Source organism: Mchenga conophoros, linkage group LG7, assembly GCF_057382185.1.
Source record: "Mchenga conophoros isolate Kocher_MC1m ecotype Shallow Benthic linkage group LG7, M_conophoros_male_GT1.1, whole genome shotgun sequence".
Taxonomy (NCBI): Eukaryota; Metazoa; Chordata; class Actinopteri; order Cichliformes; family Cichlidae; genus Mchenga; species Mchenga conophoros.
This window is the reverse complement of record NC_140532.1, coordinates 48,751,657-48,768,632: the sequence shown is the minus strand read 5'-3', so window position 1 is coordinate 48,768,632 and position 16,976 is coordinate 48,751,657. Positions and strand designations below refer to the sequence as shown.

At 40.5% G+C, this 16,976-nt stretch overlaps 1 protein-coding gene across 1 annotated transcript; it reads right to left on the bottom strand.

Annotated features, from left to right (window-relative positions):
• Nucleotides 1-287: 287 nt before the first annotated feature.
• On the bottom strand, nucleotides 288-12,860 carry dnajc21 (DnaJ heat shock protein family (Hsp40) member C21). Its single transcript, XM_085279828.1, has 12 exons — nucleotides 12,471-12,860; nucleotides 11,863-11,956; nucleotides 11,609-11,732; nucleotides 9,922-10,053; nucleotides 9,469-9,773; nucleotides 9,231-9,382; nucleotides 5,581-5,674; nucleotides 5,262-5,417; nucleotides 4,898-4,946; nucleotides 4,665-4,798; nucleotides 1,703-1,787; nucleotides 288-859 (listed from the first exon to the last, which is right to left on the bottom strand). The coding sequence occupies exons 1-12, from the start codon at nucleotides 12,565-12,567 to the stop codon at nucleotides 698-700; spliced, it is 1,584 nt and encodes a 527-aa protein (XP_085135954.1). The 5' UTR covers nucleotides 12,568-12,860; the 3' UTR covers nucleotides 288-697.
• Nucleotides 12,861-16,976: the final 4,116 nt, after the last annotated feature.

The following is a 16,976-nucleotide window of genomic DNA, read 5'->3' as shown; positions in this document are numbered from 1 at the left end:
AACCCTGAGTATCGTTTTTCACTCTGAGTTTTCTAAACCGGCTTCCTGAAATAGGGCCCAGGTATGTGCATTAGCATCATCATCATCATTTTGCGGTCATTTAGAGGTCAAATGCACCATGATATTTTAAATGGTGTATATGGTATTTTCTGTGTTTAACATTTATAAGACTCATTATTTTTGAGTTAGAAGGCTTTTTGTCAAAAGTTAGCCTTGAAGACCTTGGTGGATGTAAGACCAATTTTAACAGACACACTAACAAAAACATAACCACCTTGGTCGAGGTAATGATTTCAGGGTGGTATACCAATCTGAAGCATCATCTTTATTAGTAATACCACTATAGACAAACAAGGACAGAGGTTTCCTGGAGATGTGCAGATTTAATATCGGAGATAGAAGTATCACATACACATCAAAAACTCTTTCTCTCAACTGGTTTCAGTATGAAGACTGTCATAAGTTATGAAAGGCTGCTCGGAAAGTTTTATTCATTCCATTCTGGACGATTCACTTTTTGACACAACTGTATTACTGAACATTATAGTGTAATTAAAAAAACAAAACCAAAGCTACGAGTCAGCCAGTGCTGTCCACTTTAGACCCCTTTAGAGGTTTGTTTGTTTTGTTTTTTAAGCCTTTAAGTGTCCCTGCTGAGTGAAGCTCTTTCAAGTTCAAAAGTCCAGGTCAGGATGTGTTATCTGTTCTTCTTCTTGTCTTTCTTGCTCTTGCTCATGGAGCTCTGAGGAGTATTTCCGGAGAGGGCTGTAGCGTGGCCGCTGGACTTCAGATGGTCAAACAGCTTGTTTCTTGTGGAGAACTCGTTATTGCAAGTGACACAACGGAGGTTCACTTCCTTCTGGAGGTGGAAATGGAGATAAGTGATGAAAGTGACGATTGTTTTCTAACAAGTGCTGCATTTGAACTAATGAGACAGGGTGAAGCATGTCTCGCCACAGTTCTCACATAATAATTAGGATTTAATTAACAATATTGTACAAAAGTCTTGAGCCACATTTTATTTCTTTAAATTAGGAAATAATGCAAACATACAAGGAAATAAAGCATATAAGTAAAAAAAGTCTTCAGTGAAGAGTAGCTGAATCAACTCAAGGTTCAGATGCATCAGATCATCTCTTTGCTGAATTTTTAAGATAGGCGATACGGTGCTACTACTTTGATCTTCCACTAGCCCTGTTTCCTAAAAAGCTTTTAAGAACACAGTCCAATCCATGCTGAGATATGAGATATTTCCAGCTCTTTGGGGAATCACTTTGTTTCCAAAAATCCAGGGGTCTTTTTGCCTGTCAAGCTGTCATCTGTTTTTTGTAGATTGCAACATCTTTAGACACTGTTGCAAAAGTGCCTAAGGACGCCGTTTAAAATAGATTCTTTGCCAATTTATCTCTGCAGTGTCAATCCAACACTGCTTTATTGCGTGAGTTAGGTGCATACTTTCTTTTTTTGTTGGAATGGTTCATATTTTTCTAGAACATTAACAAACAAAAAAAATGTCTGAAGGTTCAGGTTCAAGGACTGGACTGAAAATGAGTGAAAAAATGTCTAAAGAAAAACTCTGAAAGACCTTCAGAAAATCTGTCTCCTTGAAAGCAAAGTATAAAGAAATGTGGGGCGGCTCAAGACTTTTACACAGTACAAGAAATATTTTTAAATAATCATCTGAATTCTGGATTTTACAAACCTCAGGAAACTGTTCTCCTGTGTGCTGCTTGACGTTCTTTGGTTTGTCTTTTCCTCCTCCCTTCTTTCCCTTCGTCTTCCCAGTGCTGCAGAGGTAACATTCACATCAAGGATACATTTAAAAAAATAATAAAAAATGTTATTACGCTGCACAATTTCACCTAGGAATTGGTTGGTTCCCTCCTCTATCGCACCAAGCTGAGCCCCACACATCCTCAATACAAATGACAGAGATTATTATTATATTATTTTTTTCTCTCCATTTCTTTTCGCCCATTTCTTTAACCCAGAATGAAAGAACAAACACTAACTGTCACATTGCTACAACATGCACATTATTGTAAAGGAAAGTACTCTTGAAGGAACACAACTCAATTCATTGTTCTGTTCATTTTGTCCATCATTTGGAAAGATTTTGGGCCATGGTGACATGCTGTCAGGGCTGGGCTATATCATACCGTTCACGGTAATACCGGTAATGTTGGGCAATGATAGGAAAATGAAACCTATCGTGCCTTTGTTTACATACGCGCATGGCGGAAAAAGTATGACGGCGGCGACGCAGAATGAGAACAGCGAAAGTGGATCGTTGAATGAAACTGATGAACCAGAAGTGGTTTGTAAAAATGCTGCAACTTCAGTGTGGAACTGGTTTAGCTTTCGTCCGTCAGATACACAACAAAGCACTATTTTTGGTAGAGCATGCTAGCGGGCCGTCGTTATTACCGTGTTTTTTGGAAAATACGGCACACTTAAAATCAATCCTTTGATTTTCTGACAATCGACAGTGCTCCTTATAATCCCGTGTGCCTTATGTATGAATTCTGGTTGTGTTTACTGACCTCGAAACGATTTTATGTACACGGCGCTCGAAAATCTGTCAAATGTTTCAGTACGACTTTGCTAAGCTACGAAGCCGCACCGCTTGATGGATTGTCGTAGCATTACTGCAGGCACCTCGCGGAGTGATACGTACTGTGCTTCAACATAATATTACCGTATTGTGTGTGTATAACCCCTTTTTAAGTTTTGTGGATATTATACATGGTTATGCTGAGAATATGTCGGCCAATTTCCACTGGAAATGCCTTTTTGGTTAAACTGTCAGCAAGGAATTTGCATTTGCACTGTTACATTTGTTATATAACTTTAATGCACATAAAAAACAGCTGCTTGTTTAAGTGAAAATACATTGATGTTTTTGTTTTTTTGCACTAATAAAGTTGAGGAGTTGTAAAGTATTTTGTCTAGTGTCAATTATACCGTCAGTTATATCATTATCGCAAATTTTCAAATGTATATCGTGATAAATATTTTGGGTCATGCTGTCCCCTCACTTTTAATAGACTTAACAGGTACTCGTGGCAGCTTTCAAACTAACTCAGAGTTCCTTGCTTCGTTAACTATTACACCACCTATCTCACTCACTCAAACACACACATATCAAATAAAGTGCTCAGGATAAAGTTTAAGGACAGTCTTGTAAGTATAAAAGCACTACAGGAATCTGACTCAAGAACCTCGGGAACAGGAACAACACCGCAGAGTTAACGAGCCATTTAGAAACAATCTGCAGCTAATCAAAAATTTGACATAAACATTAACAAGAGATTGTGCATGTAAGACTGAGAGCTCATATATTCAGCCATGTAGATATATATATATGTGTTAAACGGGTATTAATTTTACACCCTGCCAGGCCAAAAAAGTGAGAGCCTTACTCTGGGTGATTACTGCAGTGATTAATGTTTCGGCTGGTAGCAGGTCATTTAACAGTTTTAGCAGCTTCTTAATTCTTGCTGGACCAAGTTGTTCAAGATCCCCATGTTTTATGATCTGGCCGTTGCTGTGGCGATGGCTAGGGGAAATAAGGGAGCGGCCAAGAAGTAAAAACAACTCAGAAGATTGTTGAAACAACTCAAATTGAATTAAGAGCTGCCTGTGCGATATCAAAACCTGGAAGGGTAGTGCTGAAAGTGAGAGCATTTTCACTCCTACAATACGAAGTTTACTCAAGGGACAGGGACTGAACAGCTGTGTAACCTTAAGAAAACCATTTATCAGTGAGGCTAAAGGACACAAAAGGCTTCAGTTTGCCAGGGAGGATTAACACTGGACTCAATGGAAAAAAGTCATGTGGTCCAAGTCTAGATTTACCCTTTGTCAGATTGATTGGTGCATTAGAGTAAGGGGGCTACATTTAAGTAAGGGGGCTATATTTGTTCTTATGCATTATGTGTTAATTAGCGTGTGGTTTTGCCAGCAGATCAAAAAAAATAAAATTCTGAGAATTTTTTTCCACTCTTTGTTGTCGTCAGTTGTTTTTCTGGGACAAAAACAAAACAAGTAGCCGGACATGCACAGGAGGAATGAGTAGTTGTTGGCTGTGTTGACTCAACGTGTAGTTCCAAGGTCACATCATCTAACTACGTCAGGTTAAGGGTGCAGATTTCCCACTGGAGCATAAACCCCCAGAGGCGGATGAAGTGATGCACCCATCATGCCTAGCGTCTTGCTTCAGTTGGTCGGGTCTAGCTTCAGCAGTGAGGTCAGCTGACTACCTTAATAAACTGAATGACCACATTTTTTCCCACCATTACATTTTTCCTTTCCCTGATGGCACAGCTATACTACAAGATGGGAACGCCAGGATTAATCTGGCACATGAAACATGTCCAGATCTCACAGAGAATCTTTGGGATGTGCTAGAACCGACTTTACGCAGCAATCCGAATTTCCCGTTAATACAAGCTTTTGGTGAAAAAAATACACAAACAACAAAAATGAACAGCCATGCAGTGTATACCATCTTAGCTCAGGTTCTCAGCATGCTTCAACTTCAGCAAGACAGAAAAAAGAGAGAGACAGAGAGAGAGACAGAGAGAGAGAGAGAGAAAACAACAAAACAAAAGCAACACTTGACCAGAAGACAGACCTAGAGACAGATAAGAAACCGAACTGACCTCTTGACCTCTGTGGGAGGTAGATCATCCTGCTTCTCAGGCTCCGTGGGGTCTGCTGCTGACTTCTTGGAGGCATCTTCCTCACAGGTGGTCAGTGCTGGTTCTTCCTCGTCTTCCTCCCCTGGAGCACTTTGCTATGGCAATGGAAAGAGAGGGCAGAAGTCTTCAGAAAGATTCAATTCACAAAACCAGGCAAGAACAACACAAGCGATGATGGTGATGATGGTACGCACTGGGGCCGCTTTCTGCTGTTTTCTTTTCCGCTTCTGTTTTTTGGACAGCCTACAGGAGTAGAAAGAGAGCTCAATAAAAACAACTCAACCTTTTTAATACGATGCATCACCAAGAAGTTAAACAATTAGTATGCTATTAAATGGACTAAATGGGAGCCAAGCGCCACTAAATGGATTGTTTTCACTTATTTGTGCATTCATATTTGTATTACCTCTCCTTTGCATTTTCTCCACACTGCCTGATTTTTACATTTCCTAATGGATTTCTGATTACATTATGCTTGCCAATCAGGGTAGCAGAACAGTAAAAATCAAGTTTTGAGAAGGAAAAAAGACATAAAAAAATACAAAATTAAATATATACTTTTGCCTTGGCTTTTCCTCTTCCTCCTCTTCCCCCTCATTTTCATTCTCACTTCCCTCCAGATGCAAACCAAGTGCATCGTCTTCCTCCTCCAGCTGTTGCCTTAGCAAAGCCACCATCTCCCGATGCTTTTTAGACTTCTCGTGGTTTTTCATGCTGTGAAGAGGTGGTGAAGAAAGGGGGAGAAAAAATATAAAAAGCGTGATGCACACAGATAACAGTGATGACGCTGTTCAAACTCATCTGAGATATATATAAAACAAAGAAAAGTTGCAACCTTTTTGAGTGCAGTGCTGAAAAGGTAACGTTTCACACTCACGCTTTATCTGACTTGAAGGATTTGTCGCACGCTGGGCAGTACAGATCATCGTAATCGTCAATCGTCAGCTCGTCTCCATCCGGCTGCTCGGCCTCTGTGATTGAACATTTACATGCATTTAGTGTAGAGAGAAATTCTACACTTGCTGCTGCCATCTTGGATTATAAAAGTCAGGGATTTTTGAGTGGGAACTTGGGATTTCGGACTTCCCATTTAATATGAACCACAGCATTAATGTTGATATAATATCAGCACCAATTGTATTTATTAGCACATTTATTTAAACTCAATATGCTTAAGACAAAAATCTAAAAACATACAAACCTGCAAGAGTTTAAGATGAAAACACAAAAAGTAAAATACAAAAAACACACACACATAATGTGTGTAAGTTATTAACAGCAAGCCTGTGATAATAAAAGTGGTTCCGTCTGTTTCTGAGTGTATGCACAGATTTGATTGACCTCAGGTTTGCAGGCAGCTTATTCCAAAGAACAGGACAAGACTCAGACAGTGTTCAGTTCCTGCTGTTCATGCCAGAAAACTGAGGAAAGTTGTGACTGGATATGCTTATTATCAGAGATTTTATAAAAGGAGGAGATCTAGCACACAAAGGCTCCTGAACTTGATCCTACATGGGATGGTGGTTGTCCCACTTTGCTCACAGACAGCCAATCGGCCACTGAATCAGCTGCCTGTGGTGGCAAAAAGTATTCAATGCATCAACAGTTTTCTAAGTAAATACATTTCTAAAGGTGCTATTGACATGAAATTTTCACCATATGTTAGTAACAACCCATCCAATTCACACATGCAAATAATTGGAGGTTTGATTCAAGTTTTTTGTAATAATGAGAAAAGACACAGGGAAGAAAGGAAGGAGCAATAAGGTGTGGAAAGTCATAACAGAAGCTGAAATCTATCAGCAATTACAAAGCAATCTTGCCACTTAGTGCAAATTATTATCAGCTGTTCAGTCCCAACTGATGGCTTATAAAAAAGATGTCTCATTACCAAGGTAATGAAACAAGAAACATCTCATGATGCGTAAAACCAGTGAGCTCTCACAAAACATACTGATAGCAGTATGTTTTGAAGGTTCCAGTGGGCACTGTTGGGGTTATAATCCAGAGGTGGAAAGAACACAATTTCATCATGAACCGACCATGGACAGATGTTCCCCGCAAGATGGACCAGGCTTAGAAGAGTTGTCCAAGAGCCAAGCACCACAAATACTGGGAGAGTACAGTCTGGTCAGATGAGACCAACATTGAACCCTTTGGATGCCATAACACACCATGTTTGGAAGTCAAAAGGCCCTGCATATCACCCCAAAAACACCATACCAACAGTGTAGTTTGGAGGTGGGAACATCACAGTGTGGGGCACTGGAACGCTTCATCTAATTGAAGAACGGATGAATGAAAAAATGTACCGGGACATTCTTGATAATAATCTGCTGCCATCTAGCAGGATGATGAAGATGAAACGAGGGTGGATGTTTCAGCGAGACAATAATCCCAAACACACAGCCAAGGAGACTCAACTGGTTTCAGAGAAAGAAAATAAAGCGGCTAGAATGGCCCAGCCAACCACCTGACCTGAATCCAATTTAAAAATCTATGGAAAGAGCTAAAGCTCAGAATTTATAGACGGGGCTCACGGAGCCTTCAGGATTTTAAAGATGTTTGTGTGGAAGAATGGGCCAAAGTCAATGCATGCGACTAGTTTCTCCATGCAGGAGGCATCTTGAAGGCTGCTAATATTCAGATGCTTGTCATATGCTCAACTATTGGAATATCTGTTCAGGACTCGACAGTAAACGATCAAAGCCAGCAATGAGCACAACCGAAAAACTCACAATTGGCAATTTAAAAATCTGATATTCTGATATAACAGTCGATTTTTTTCCCTGTCAGCCACACCAAACATCTGTAATTATTTATTTACTCTTTTATGCTCTACTGGGCTCGGGTCAACTGATTCTTGTGTTTGTGGCATTCCAATTGCGTGCCTAAAAACAGGGAAGTTTCAGAGTGGCCTCTAGTGGACAAACTGTGCAATATCAACACAATCATAACATGGTTAATATCTAATATCAGCTGATAATATCGGCCTGCCAATAAATTGGTTGGGCTCAACTGAACATGCAACAGCTGCATGCAGACAGTGTCACACCAATAAAAATGAACACATCACAGCCATTAATCATAAATCAGAAACAAACAAGACACAGTTTAAGGCTACGGCCGCTGCGACTGAGTCACCCCGAGTCGGCACTCATGATCACAGATGATCAGCCTCGCCGGCATTCGGTGAACTCTCTACTTCCGTTTTATGCAGCCGCAGCGGAAGGTGCACCGACTCCCGCTGAATTCACCACCAGCTGCGCCGCTGTTTCAATGCACGATTAGCCTTTCTTCAGGGTCGGCCGTAATACAAACATTATTCCAAGCGATACAATGTCGTCAGATAATGCAAAGGTCCTCATAAAAAATTCGCTCTATGACCTTTCGAGGCCATGCGCTGATCTACAGCCCAGCCTTGGATTTCTCTAACTCATAAAAAAAAAAAAAAAAGATGTATTGCATGTCACTGAACTGCACTAACTTTAATGACATTGGCTACAGTAACTGTTTACATTCCTACAATTATTTACTTTTTGATACAAGCAGCTTTGAGAAGACCATTCATTATTGTACTACTTTCCATATATCATTTAAAATATAAAAAACATAAAGCAAACAAGGAAATGCTTCCAGTATGTTGCAAAATCCGTGACTGTTTTCTCAGACATGGACTCGATATATGCTCGTGTCTCAGATGTAAAAAAAAAACCAACAAGAACAATAATAAAAAACTTCTTTTTTTCAGTATCTGCATCCAGCATCAGTTCATCCAACACTGCATTTACTGAAAACTTTACGCCCACACGACCAACACAGCTTTTTCCCTGCAGACTGCGCCTCAACCTTCATAGTTAAGGTAGCTGTGTTACATCACTTAGAACTCCTAGTCAAGTGCAGTTATGGGAGTAGCATGTCCAGTTCATCTGTATATGGATGTGTCCGTCTCTGATGTGCTGTTGAAGGTTGGAAAGTTAGAAAGCCTATAAACAGATGGGATAAATCCAGGTTTTAATTGGTCTACTGTTTACCAGTAAATGTGTCATCACTGTTTACATATTTGAGGGACCGCATGTTGTGTAGCTATGGAGCTGACCTTCTGAGGGCCCCTTTGTAGCTGCCGTTCGGCACGACAAAGTTGATGTCAAATTGACGTCATGTCTGCTGTCGCAAGCCGCAGTTTCTGCCGGTCGTGAACCTCTCGATTTTTGAAACCTAGCGTGTTGCGCCCTTGCCGCTGAGTTGCAGGCATGAGTGCGTGATTGTGTCGGTTTGTAATGATTTATCAGTGCAGAAGGTCAGAGACTGACACATTATACAGAAGTTGCTATAGTTCTAAAAGATCAGACTTAACTGCTCCCACACCAGAGCTGACACGAAGGTGTTGTCTGAGTAACGACACCTATCGTTCAGCAGAATACTGCAGCGATGAGCATTAATACTTGTTGCTGTGTGGTGACGTTACCGACGGCGTATGACATATAATGGGGACACAAGTGTGACATGAGAGAAGGTAACCCTTACCTCCGCCTTCTTCGCTGTTCTTCTCCAGCTCCTCTTCCTCACTTTCAGATGCATCTCCAAACTCTTTTCCGTACTGAGCTTCTATCTGCTGCAGCTCCTTCTCGAGTTCAGACATGGCCGCCCAGCTCTGCTCCTTATACTCCTCTGCCAGTCTTGGATGGACATACAGAGCAGTGTCAGGAAGAAATTTTAAAAACAAAAACTCAAATCTGTCCCCAGCTACTCATCTTTTACTCACTTGGCCTGTTTGAGCTTCTGCTGCCGTCTCAGCTCCTCCACTTTCTTAATCTTCTCGGCATTCTGCTCCTCCACCAGTTTCCTGTGGGCCTGCACGCGGCGGTCGCGCTTACGCACAAAGGCCACCAGCTGTCGCACCAGATCGTTGCGCTCCTTTCGAGCTTTTTCTCGAGTCTTTTTGTTCTCCTTCTCCATGGCCCTCTTCTCCCAGCGGTTGGAGGCCTGCCTCGTATCGTACTCCTCCTTCCAAGCAAAGTTTTTGCGAGTGCAGAAGCTTTGCCAGTAGCCATAAAACACATGCACTACCTGCGATGCAAACACAGAGAAAGCAAGACTTGAAGAGCAGAACACAGATCTTTGTTTGTTTTACGCACGGGAAGTAGAAGCTAAAGGAAAACAAAAAAAAACTGCTTTCTGTTTGAAACAGCTGCTGACGTGTGTTTTAAAGCCTTACGGTATCGTAATCACTCTGCGAGTCCCCGAAGGGAGGAAACTCCTCTTCCTCTTCCTCATCTTCCACCTTGCTGTGTTCCATCTCCTCCTTAACAATGGACTCAAAAAGATTCCTGTAAACGGTGTAAAAGCCCTAGGGAGAAAGGAAACAGTAAAAGAAAAAATCTGAGAGACACAAAGAATTTTCTTTCCCACAGTCCCTCAGGGCAGCGCTGCCAGAACGATCAGCGAATGCTGATGCAGTAGCTGGGTTCAGGGTCAAGGCAGGGGCATGCTGTGTAGGCTGAGATGGTACAGCAATATACTTCAGAGTCTACCCTGACCCTCTAGTTCATTGTCATAGCACAAATATTCCACTAGGGGTCAGTCTCGCTCATCAGACACCTTCAACAGCCATTAATGAGCGGTCCACTGAAGCACATTGAAGATGGGAAGATAAAGGATCTCAGATAAATCTCCATCATTAAAATTTACAGCTGTGATCTTTGATTCTAACAAACGACAATCAGCTGATACCACGATCGACCAAAAAACGAATTTGTAGTCTTCAAGTAGGATCTACTTTGATAGTGAACCCCAACTTGATTTGGACCAAGCACACATCAGTTTCATTTTAGACAACAGCGTAACCTCCAAGACTGCACATACAGCTGCATTCAGCTCCAGTGGTTCTTTGTCAAATATATATTTTGGAAATTGAGACAAAAAATATATAAATAAAAAGCCTTGGTAGAAATTTTAATGCTTGCTTTACCTTGGTTTCTTTTATTAATTCACTTTACTACTCTCTCCACACTTTGGCTACGTCCACGCTAGCCTGGATGAATTTGAAAACTGTGTTTTTGTCTGAAAACGCTGCGCGACCACACATCGTTTTCGGTCGTTTTCACAGAGTTGTGCGTCCACATTGAAACGGCCGAAAACGCTTACGTTCCAGTACTGCATATACGTGAAACGCAAGACGATTCAACCTACCTCATTCCTGTCTACCGTTTATTTACTTGCCGGCTCTTTGAAACGTCGCAGTAAAATGCTGAGGAAAAGCCCCGAGTTTTTTCAATGGACTAACAATGAGGTGGAGTTGTTGCTGTGAGTAACACAAAAGTACAAAGTTGCAAAAACGAAGACAATTAAAGAATTTGAAGAAAAGCTGTTATCTCAGGTGTGAGTGGTGCCACAGCTCCAGAGTTGAGTTTCTCTTCCAAATGGCCCCAAACAACTTATGTGGGATTTGTTTTGAGTTCCAGGGCATTTTTATTACAGCCATGGTTATCGCACATCCTATCGAGTTTATCTCACATGGTTTACGCTCCTGGTAAGCCTCACAAACTTAAGCCTTGAATATACTTTCAATATCCATGAGTCTGCAACGGTCTGCTTGGGTAAGAGTGACGTGATGTTTGTTGAGCGGTAAACACTAGGGTCCACATGGACTCCAGTAGACGCCATGTCTGCAGTAGAGTATAATGACAGCTTTAAAACAATTTCTTTTCACGCCCACCAACAGATGCAGCACAGAGAAAAAAAATTACATCATGTTGGCCGGTAGTGTTTTTTGCCTTATTGAATTTCCTACTTTTTTCAATACGCATTTTTATATTTCTGGTCAAAAAAACTAAATTGTGTTAAATAATCTGATGGCTTGAGGCAACACCACCCTTTGCACACGCGATCAAACCCACATATACCTTCTCGTCATCTCCGTAGCCTGAGTAACATGTGACCGTGAAGTACTGCAGCAGGTCAATGCTGTCGTCTTCATAATCCCCACTGAGCCCTCCTTTCAGCAAAGCCTCCCTGTGATTGTCATACCTGTAACACAGGAACAGCCAGAAGCACCAATACAATTTATCAAGTCTGCACAAACCAGTACAGCTCAGACTATGAGCAAGGCTCTGGAATCTGAGGGTCGCATTATTCGGACTGCCGTGTTTGTACGAACCAAGCTCTCTCCTGTGGGTCACTCAGGACGTCATAAGCTGCCTGAATCAACTTGAACTGCTCTGCTGCTTCCTCTGCATTGTCCAAGTTTTTATCTGAAAGTTTCAGAAGGAAAAAAAACAAAACACTTTGTATTAGAGGGACTCCCTTGCCTAAAAGACTTATTGATAACCCCATGAAGCAGCAAATCATGATGGTGACATGTTGGTGCAAGAAACAAATAAAGAGATGAGAAATCCGACAAACACAACACAGTCTATAGCAGTGAATTCCTGCAGTGATGTCAGAAAAACACTCACAGCGATGTCACAGTTCTGAACTGACATCTTTTCCTGTTGTAAATGTTGTGATAACTATTTAAATGCTGTCCCTGACCCAACAGCCTAACTAAACAGGACTACAAATAAACTGAAAAGGGCAAACCCTCCCCGAAAACCAACTAAGACTAAACGGCTTAAATTGTAACTACAGTTTAAGTATTCAAAAATTAGATTCTACGATAACTCAACATTAAATCCACTCCCACAATGCTAAATGTTATACACGTATATCTTAGAAGATGCTAACGTCTCAGTACCATTATTATACTGACAGGTTACTACCACTCACCAGGATGCCACTTCAAGGCCAATTTACGATAAGCTTTCTTCAAATCATCGTCTCCCGCGTCACGTTTCACACCCAACACTTCATAGTGACACTTCATTTTTAAGAGCAATCAAATAAACAGAATCAATGATCACGTTGTCCCAGGTGAGGTTAACGGTAGCATTCGACTAGCGACCGGCTAGCACACCCGCTGTATCTCTGAAAAAGTCAGACTTATTTAGCGGTAGCGACAGTAGTGTGATGTTAGCCCTTACATGTTTACTGTTTCTGTCACTTACAAACACCTTCTATATCTGAAGTTACTTTTAAACGCGTCTTGACACCGTAATACACACCACTGTGTGCGGGACTGTCTGAGCTGAAGCCGCTAAATCTCGCGAGATTTCTTCTTTGCTTCTTTCAAATACCAGTAAATTCAAAGGTGTGGCTGATCTTTGTTGCCCTCTATAGTTCAAACTTGATCTGTGATTTTTTTTTCCAGACTCAGAAGTTGTTAATTAATGTTAAAAATAAATACAATAAATAAAATTAAAATTAAAATCCGACTTCTGGTGAAAAATACGTGAAGCATTCAAATCAAGTCCTTTCCGTTCATCACATTAGCAAATGCTGCAGGTTAGATTAGCCTTTCAGCATATGTTTTAATCCCCCTCCCCCCCATTTTCCCTTGGGGGTTGCCAGTTTTGCTGCTCTCTCTTCACAAACTGGAAGCACATCACTTTAACTTTCCGTGGTTACAGATCAGAAGGTATCACTACACTTCCTCTCATGCATTTATCCATCAGTTAACTAATTTCCTTTTAATCAGTCTGTATCAAAAACTTCATTTGAAACAAAGTGTCTTTTTTGTGTGTGCATCCTTACATTTGGTTTCAATTTCCTTAATATCCTGTGCATGCGCCCTGATTTTCTGTCTTTTAACAAAACCCCAAACTTAAAATCTGTGGTAGTTTCAAGTTCCATTTTCAAAGTTTGACTCTTTAACTTTACATTTACATTCTAGTTCAATTATTAGTGTCAAATCATAACAAATGCTATCTCACAGTGCTTTGCATTGCAGGTTCAAGACATTTAAACTTCCCTTCAGTAGAAAGAAGCCATCTGGAAGACAAAAAGCAGTGTTAATGGCGTGTACCAGTGACACACAAATGCCTGGAGAGTAAAAGAAAAGAGAGGCGATGTCTACCCACCTTTGTACTTTTAACACTTGTACTTCTTAACCCTGAGGAACCAATGGGGTCAGATCCGACCCCATTGGTTTACTAGGGAAACGATGGGGTCAAATTTGACCCCATGGGTTCTCCAGGGTTAAATTATCTCCTGGATTTTACAAAGAGGCAATAAAGGGAAGCTAATACGAGAGAAATACATGTGTTTTACTGTCACAGTCAATCTTTCACTACTCGTTCCTCCACATCCCTGTCTTCACGAGCTCATGGCGCCCTCTAGTGCTAACAAGAAAGCTTGATGCTTGTTGAAATAACTACTAAAGACCTAAATTTAGTATGTACCTCGCTGAAAACAAAGGTAATTTACAAGACACCCAAACTGCCACACCTCTGTGTTTTATTCTTTTATAATCAATCATTCACTCACCCACCGTGCTCCACCTTAGTCATTGTGAGCACATGAAAACCTACTTAGAACTAAACTTGAGTCATGTTACAATAAAAAATTAAAGAGGACCTTACATATTTTAAATCTGCCTTCATCTCGTGTTTATGGAGGTCAAAGATGAAAAATAAAACCTATATATAATGTTCAAAAACAAGTAAAACAGCGGCTTGTGTCAGCGGGTTTTGGATTTAGTCCATGGTTACATAAATCTCTGTTTGGGACAATGCAGTAATAATTGCAGAGGTCTTTTTATTTTTATTTTTTTTCCTAATCTACTTTGTTCTGATTAATGCCTTTTGTGTATGTTTCTCCACACGCAACCCTTTGCATGTCTGCAGTATTGTTTCCACCAACAGGAAGGAGCAGGTAATTATAAGCAGATTAGGAAGTGGTAACAATGACTTGAATGCTATTCTTCTTCATATAGGAAAACATCCCACTGGGTATTGTCATCATCAGTGCCCAGAAAAGAAAAGACATCAGGGCTCATGATGACATTAATAAGGGAATAATAAAAGGAAAGAAAAAAGACCTATGGGTGCATGGCTGCAAGGGTTAGGATATATGTTGTGTGACAGCAGAGATGAAGATGAGGACTTGGTGTGGTGCAGGCAGCCTGGAAACCGTGGCAGCAACATAAGCGTCTTGTCATACTGTATTTCAAAAATAACCAGCCGTTATCAGCATCCTGTACCCTAACATTGGTGATCAGGATAAGCGGTCACACATAGCTGGTTACCAACTCACTTGGTCAACTGAGCAAGTTCTGGGGGAAATGATTATTCAATCCCTTGCAGAATTAGTTTGCTCGTTTACAAAGAAATGTCTCTAAAGAAACAGTCTCTAATCTTCACGGTAGTTTTAATGGAGAGACACAAAAGATAAAACCAGAAAATATAAAACACACACACACACACACACACACATTACATAAAAGGTATGTACCTGTACTTTTACAGTATTTGGTGAGGAAGAAACACTTTTTGGCTAGTAAAGCGGTAAGACGTTTCTTATAGTTGGTCACCAGGTTGGCAACCAGATCAGGAGGGATTTTGGCCCTTCTCTCTAAATCCTTGTGGTTTCTTGGCTGCCACTTGGCAACTGGAAGCTTCAGCTCCTTCCACAGATGTTCAATAGGAAAATTGGACCTTTGGTGTGGTGAAGCTGTCTTGTACTTAGCAGAAAAGGAGTCCGAAAGCATGACGTTTTCACCTCCATGCTTGACTGTGGGAATAGTGTTCGGGTTGGGTTGATGCCATGCATGATTTTTAGTTTCTTTTGACCACAGTACTTTCTCCCAAGTCTTCTCTGCTTCATTTAGATGTTCACTGGCAACTAGATGGGCTTTAACATTTGCCTTATCGAGCACAGGGACCTTGGTGGTGCTGCAAGACGTCAATGCACTGCAGCATAGTGTGTTATCAAAGGTCTTCTTAGTGATGGTGGTCCCAACTGCCTTCAGAGCCTCCTGTATAGTTTTAGACTGATCTACTACTTTCCTCATGATTATCTTCATCCTATGAGGGAAGATCTTTCATGGAGTACTAGACCGAGGGTGACCAATGATTATTTTATATTTCTTCCATTTCCAAATATTTGCAACAATTTTCCCTTTCTCTCTAAGCTTCTTGCTGATGGTTTAGAGCTCAGTCAAGCCTTGTGCAGGCCTCCAATCTGTCCCTTACATCCTTTGGCAGCTCTTTGGTTTTGCCCATGGTGGTGGAGAGATGCTTTTTTCTGGATTATAAATTGATATTATCCCTCTTTCATTTAAAAATGAAACTAGCAAAACATGAGAAAAATGAGAGAATCTTCATTTCTTTGGCAATGAGCAAACTTACAATTTCAGCAGGGGATCACATTTCCCCACTGTAGGTGTGAGCACGTTCACATGCAAGGGGTGATTTGGCAATCACACTGATTATTACATTAACAGAGAATCAAAATAACACAGCTACTAAATCGGCGACATGAGAGAAAAAAAACTGTACTGTTTTGTGTTAAAAGTGCTAGTAAGTAAGTAAAATTTATTTATATAGCGCTTTTCACAGATAAAAATCACAAAGTGCTTTACAACACAGGAAATGGGAACATAAAAACAATATAACAGTAAATAAAGTGTATTGCTGTATGAATTTGTGAGTGCTTTCAGTGTTTTGGACAGTAAGACGGGAAAAGAGCTACATATTGGTAAAGTGTAGCTGACTTCAAGGCAGGAAGAAAAGCTGGGAAAAATGCCAATTGTGCGAGTTAACAAATTTATCAGTATCACAACTTTATCATTTAGGAATTGTGACATTGATCAAGAGTTCAGTCGGTGGAGAGTTCATACCTGTTCATCTCTAATCTGGCGTTGTGCCAGAAAGTGTTTTTTACATGTAAGATGTTTGCTTGTATTGGTAATGCATAATGGACCTTCCATGTGTACGGACATGTGCAGGTATATATGTCTGTATATGTATACATATGTATATTTAGTGTGTACATGTGTGTGTGTACATGTCTATAAATAGGAATAGTAGTGGTACAATAGCTATATCAAGCTATATAGTTTATGTCTTCCATATTTCCAACTATATCCATAATCACATACTGTGTATGCTACCACTGTATATAGTGCATTATCTTACTTTTTTTCATTGATTGTACTTATTTGTATTTTTGTATTTCCTTCTGATATCTGTACCTGAGCTGAGGTGATGCAAAAATTTCCCCGTTGTGGGATCAATAAAGTCTTATCTTATCTTATCTTATCTTATCTTATCTTATCTTAAACAGACAGAAGGACTCTGGCCAAAATAACATCTCTGATGAACAGAGTCTCCCACCCCATGCATGTAAATGTTGCTGAACTGCAGAGCTCCGTCAGAGACAGACTGCTGCATCCTA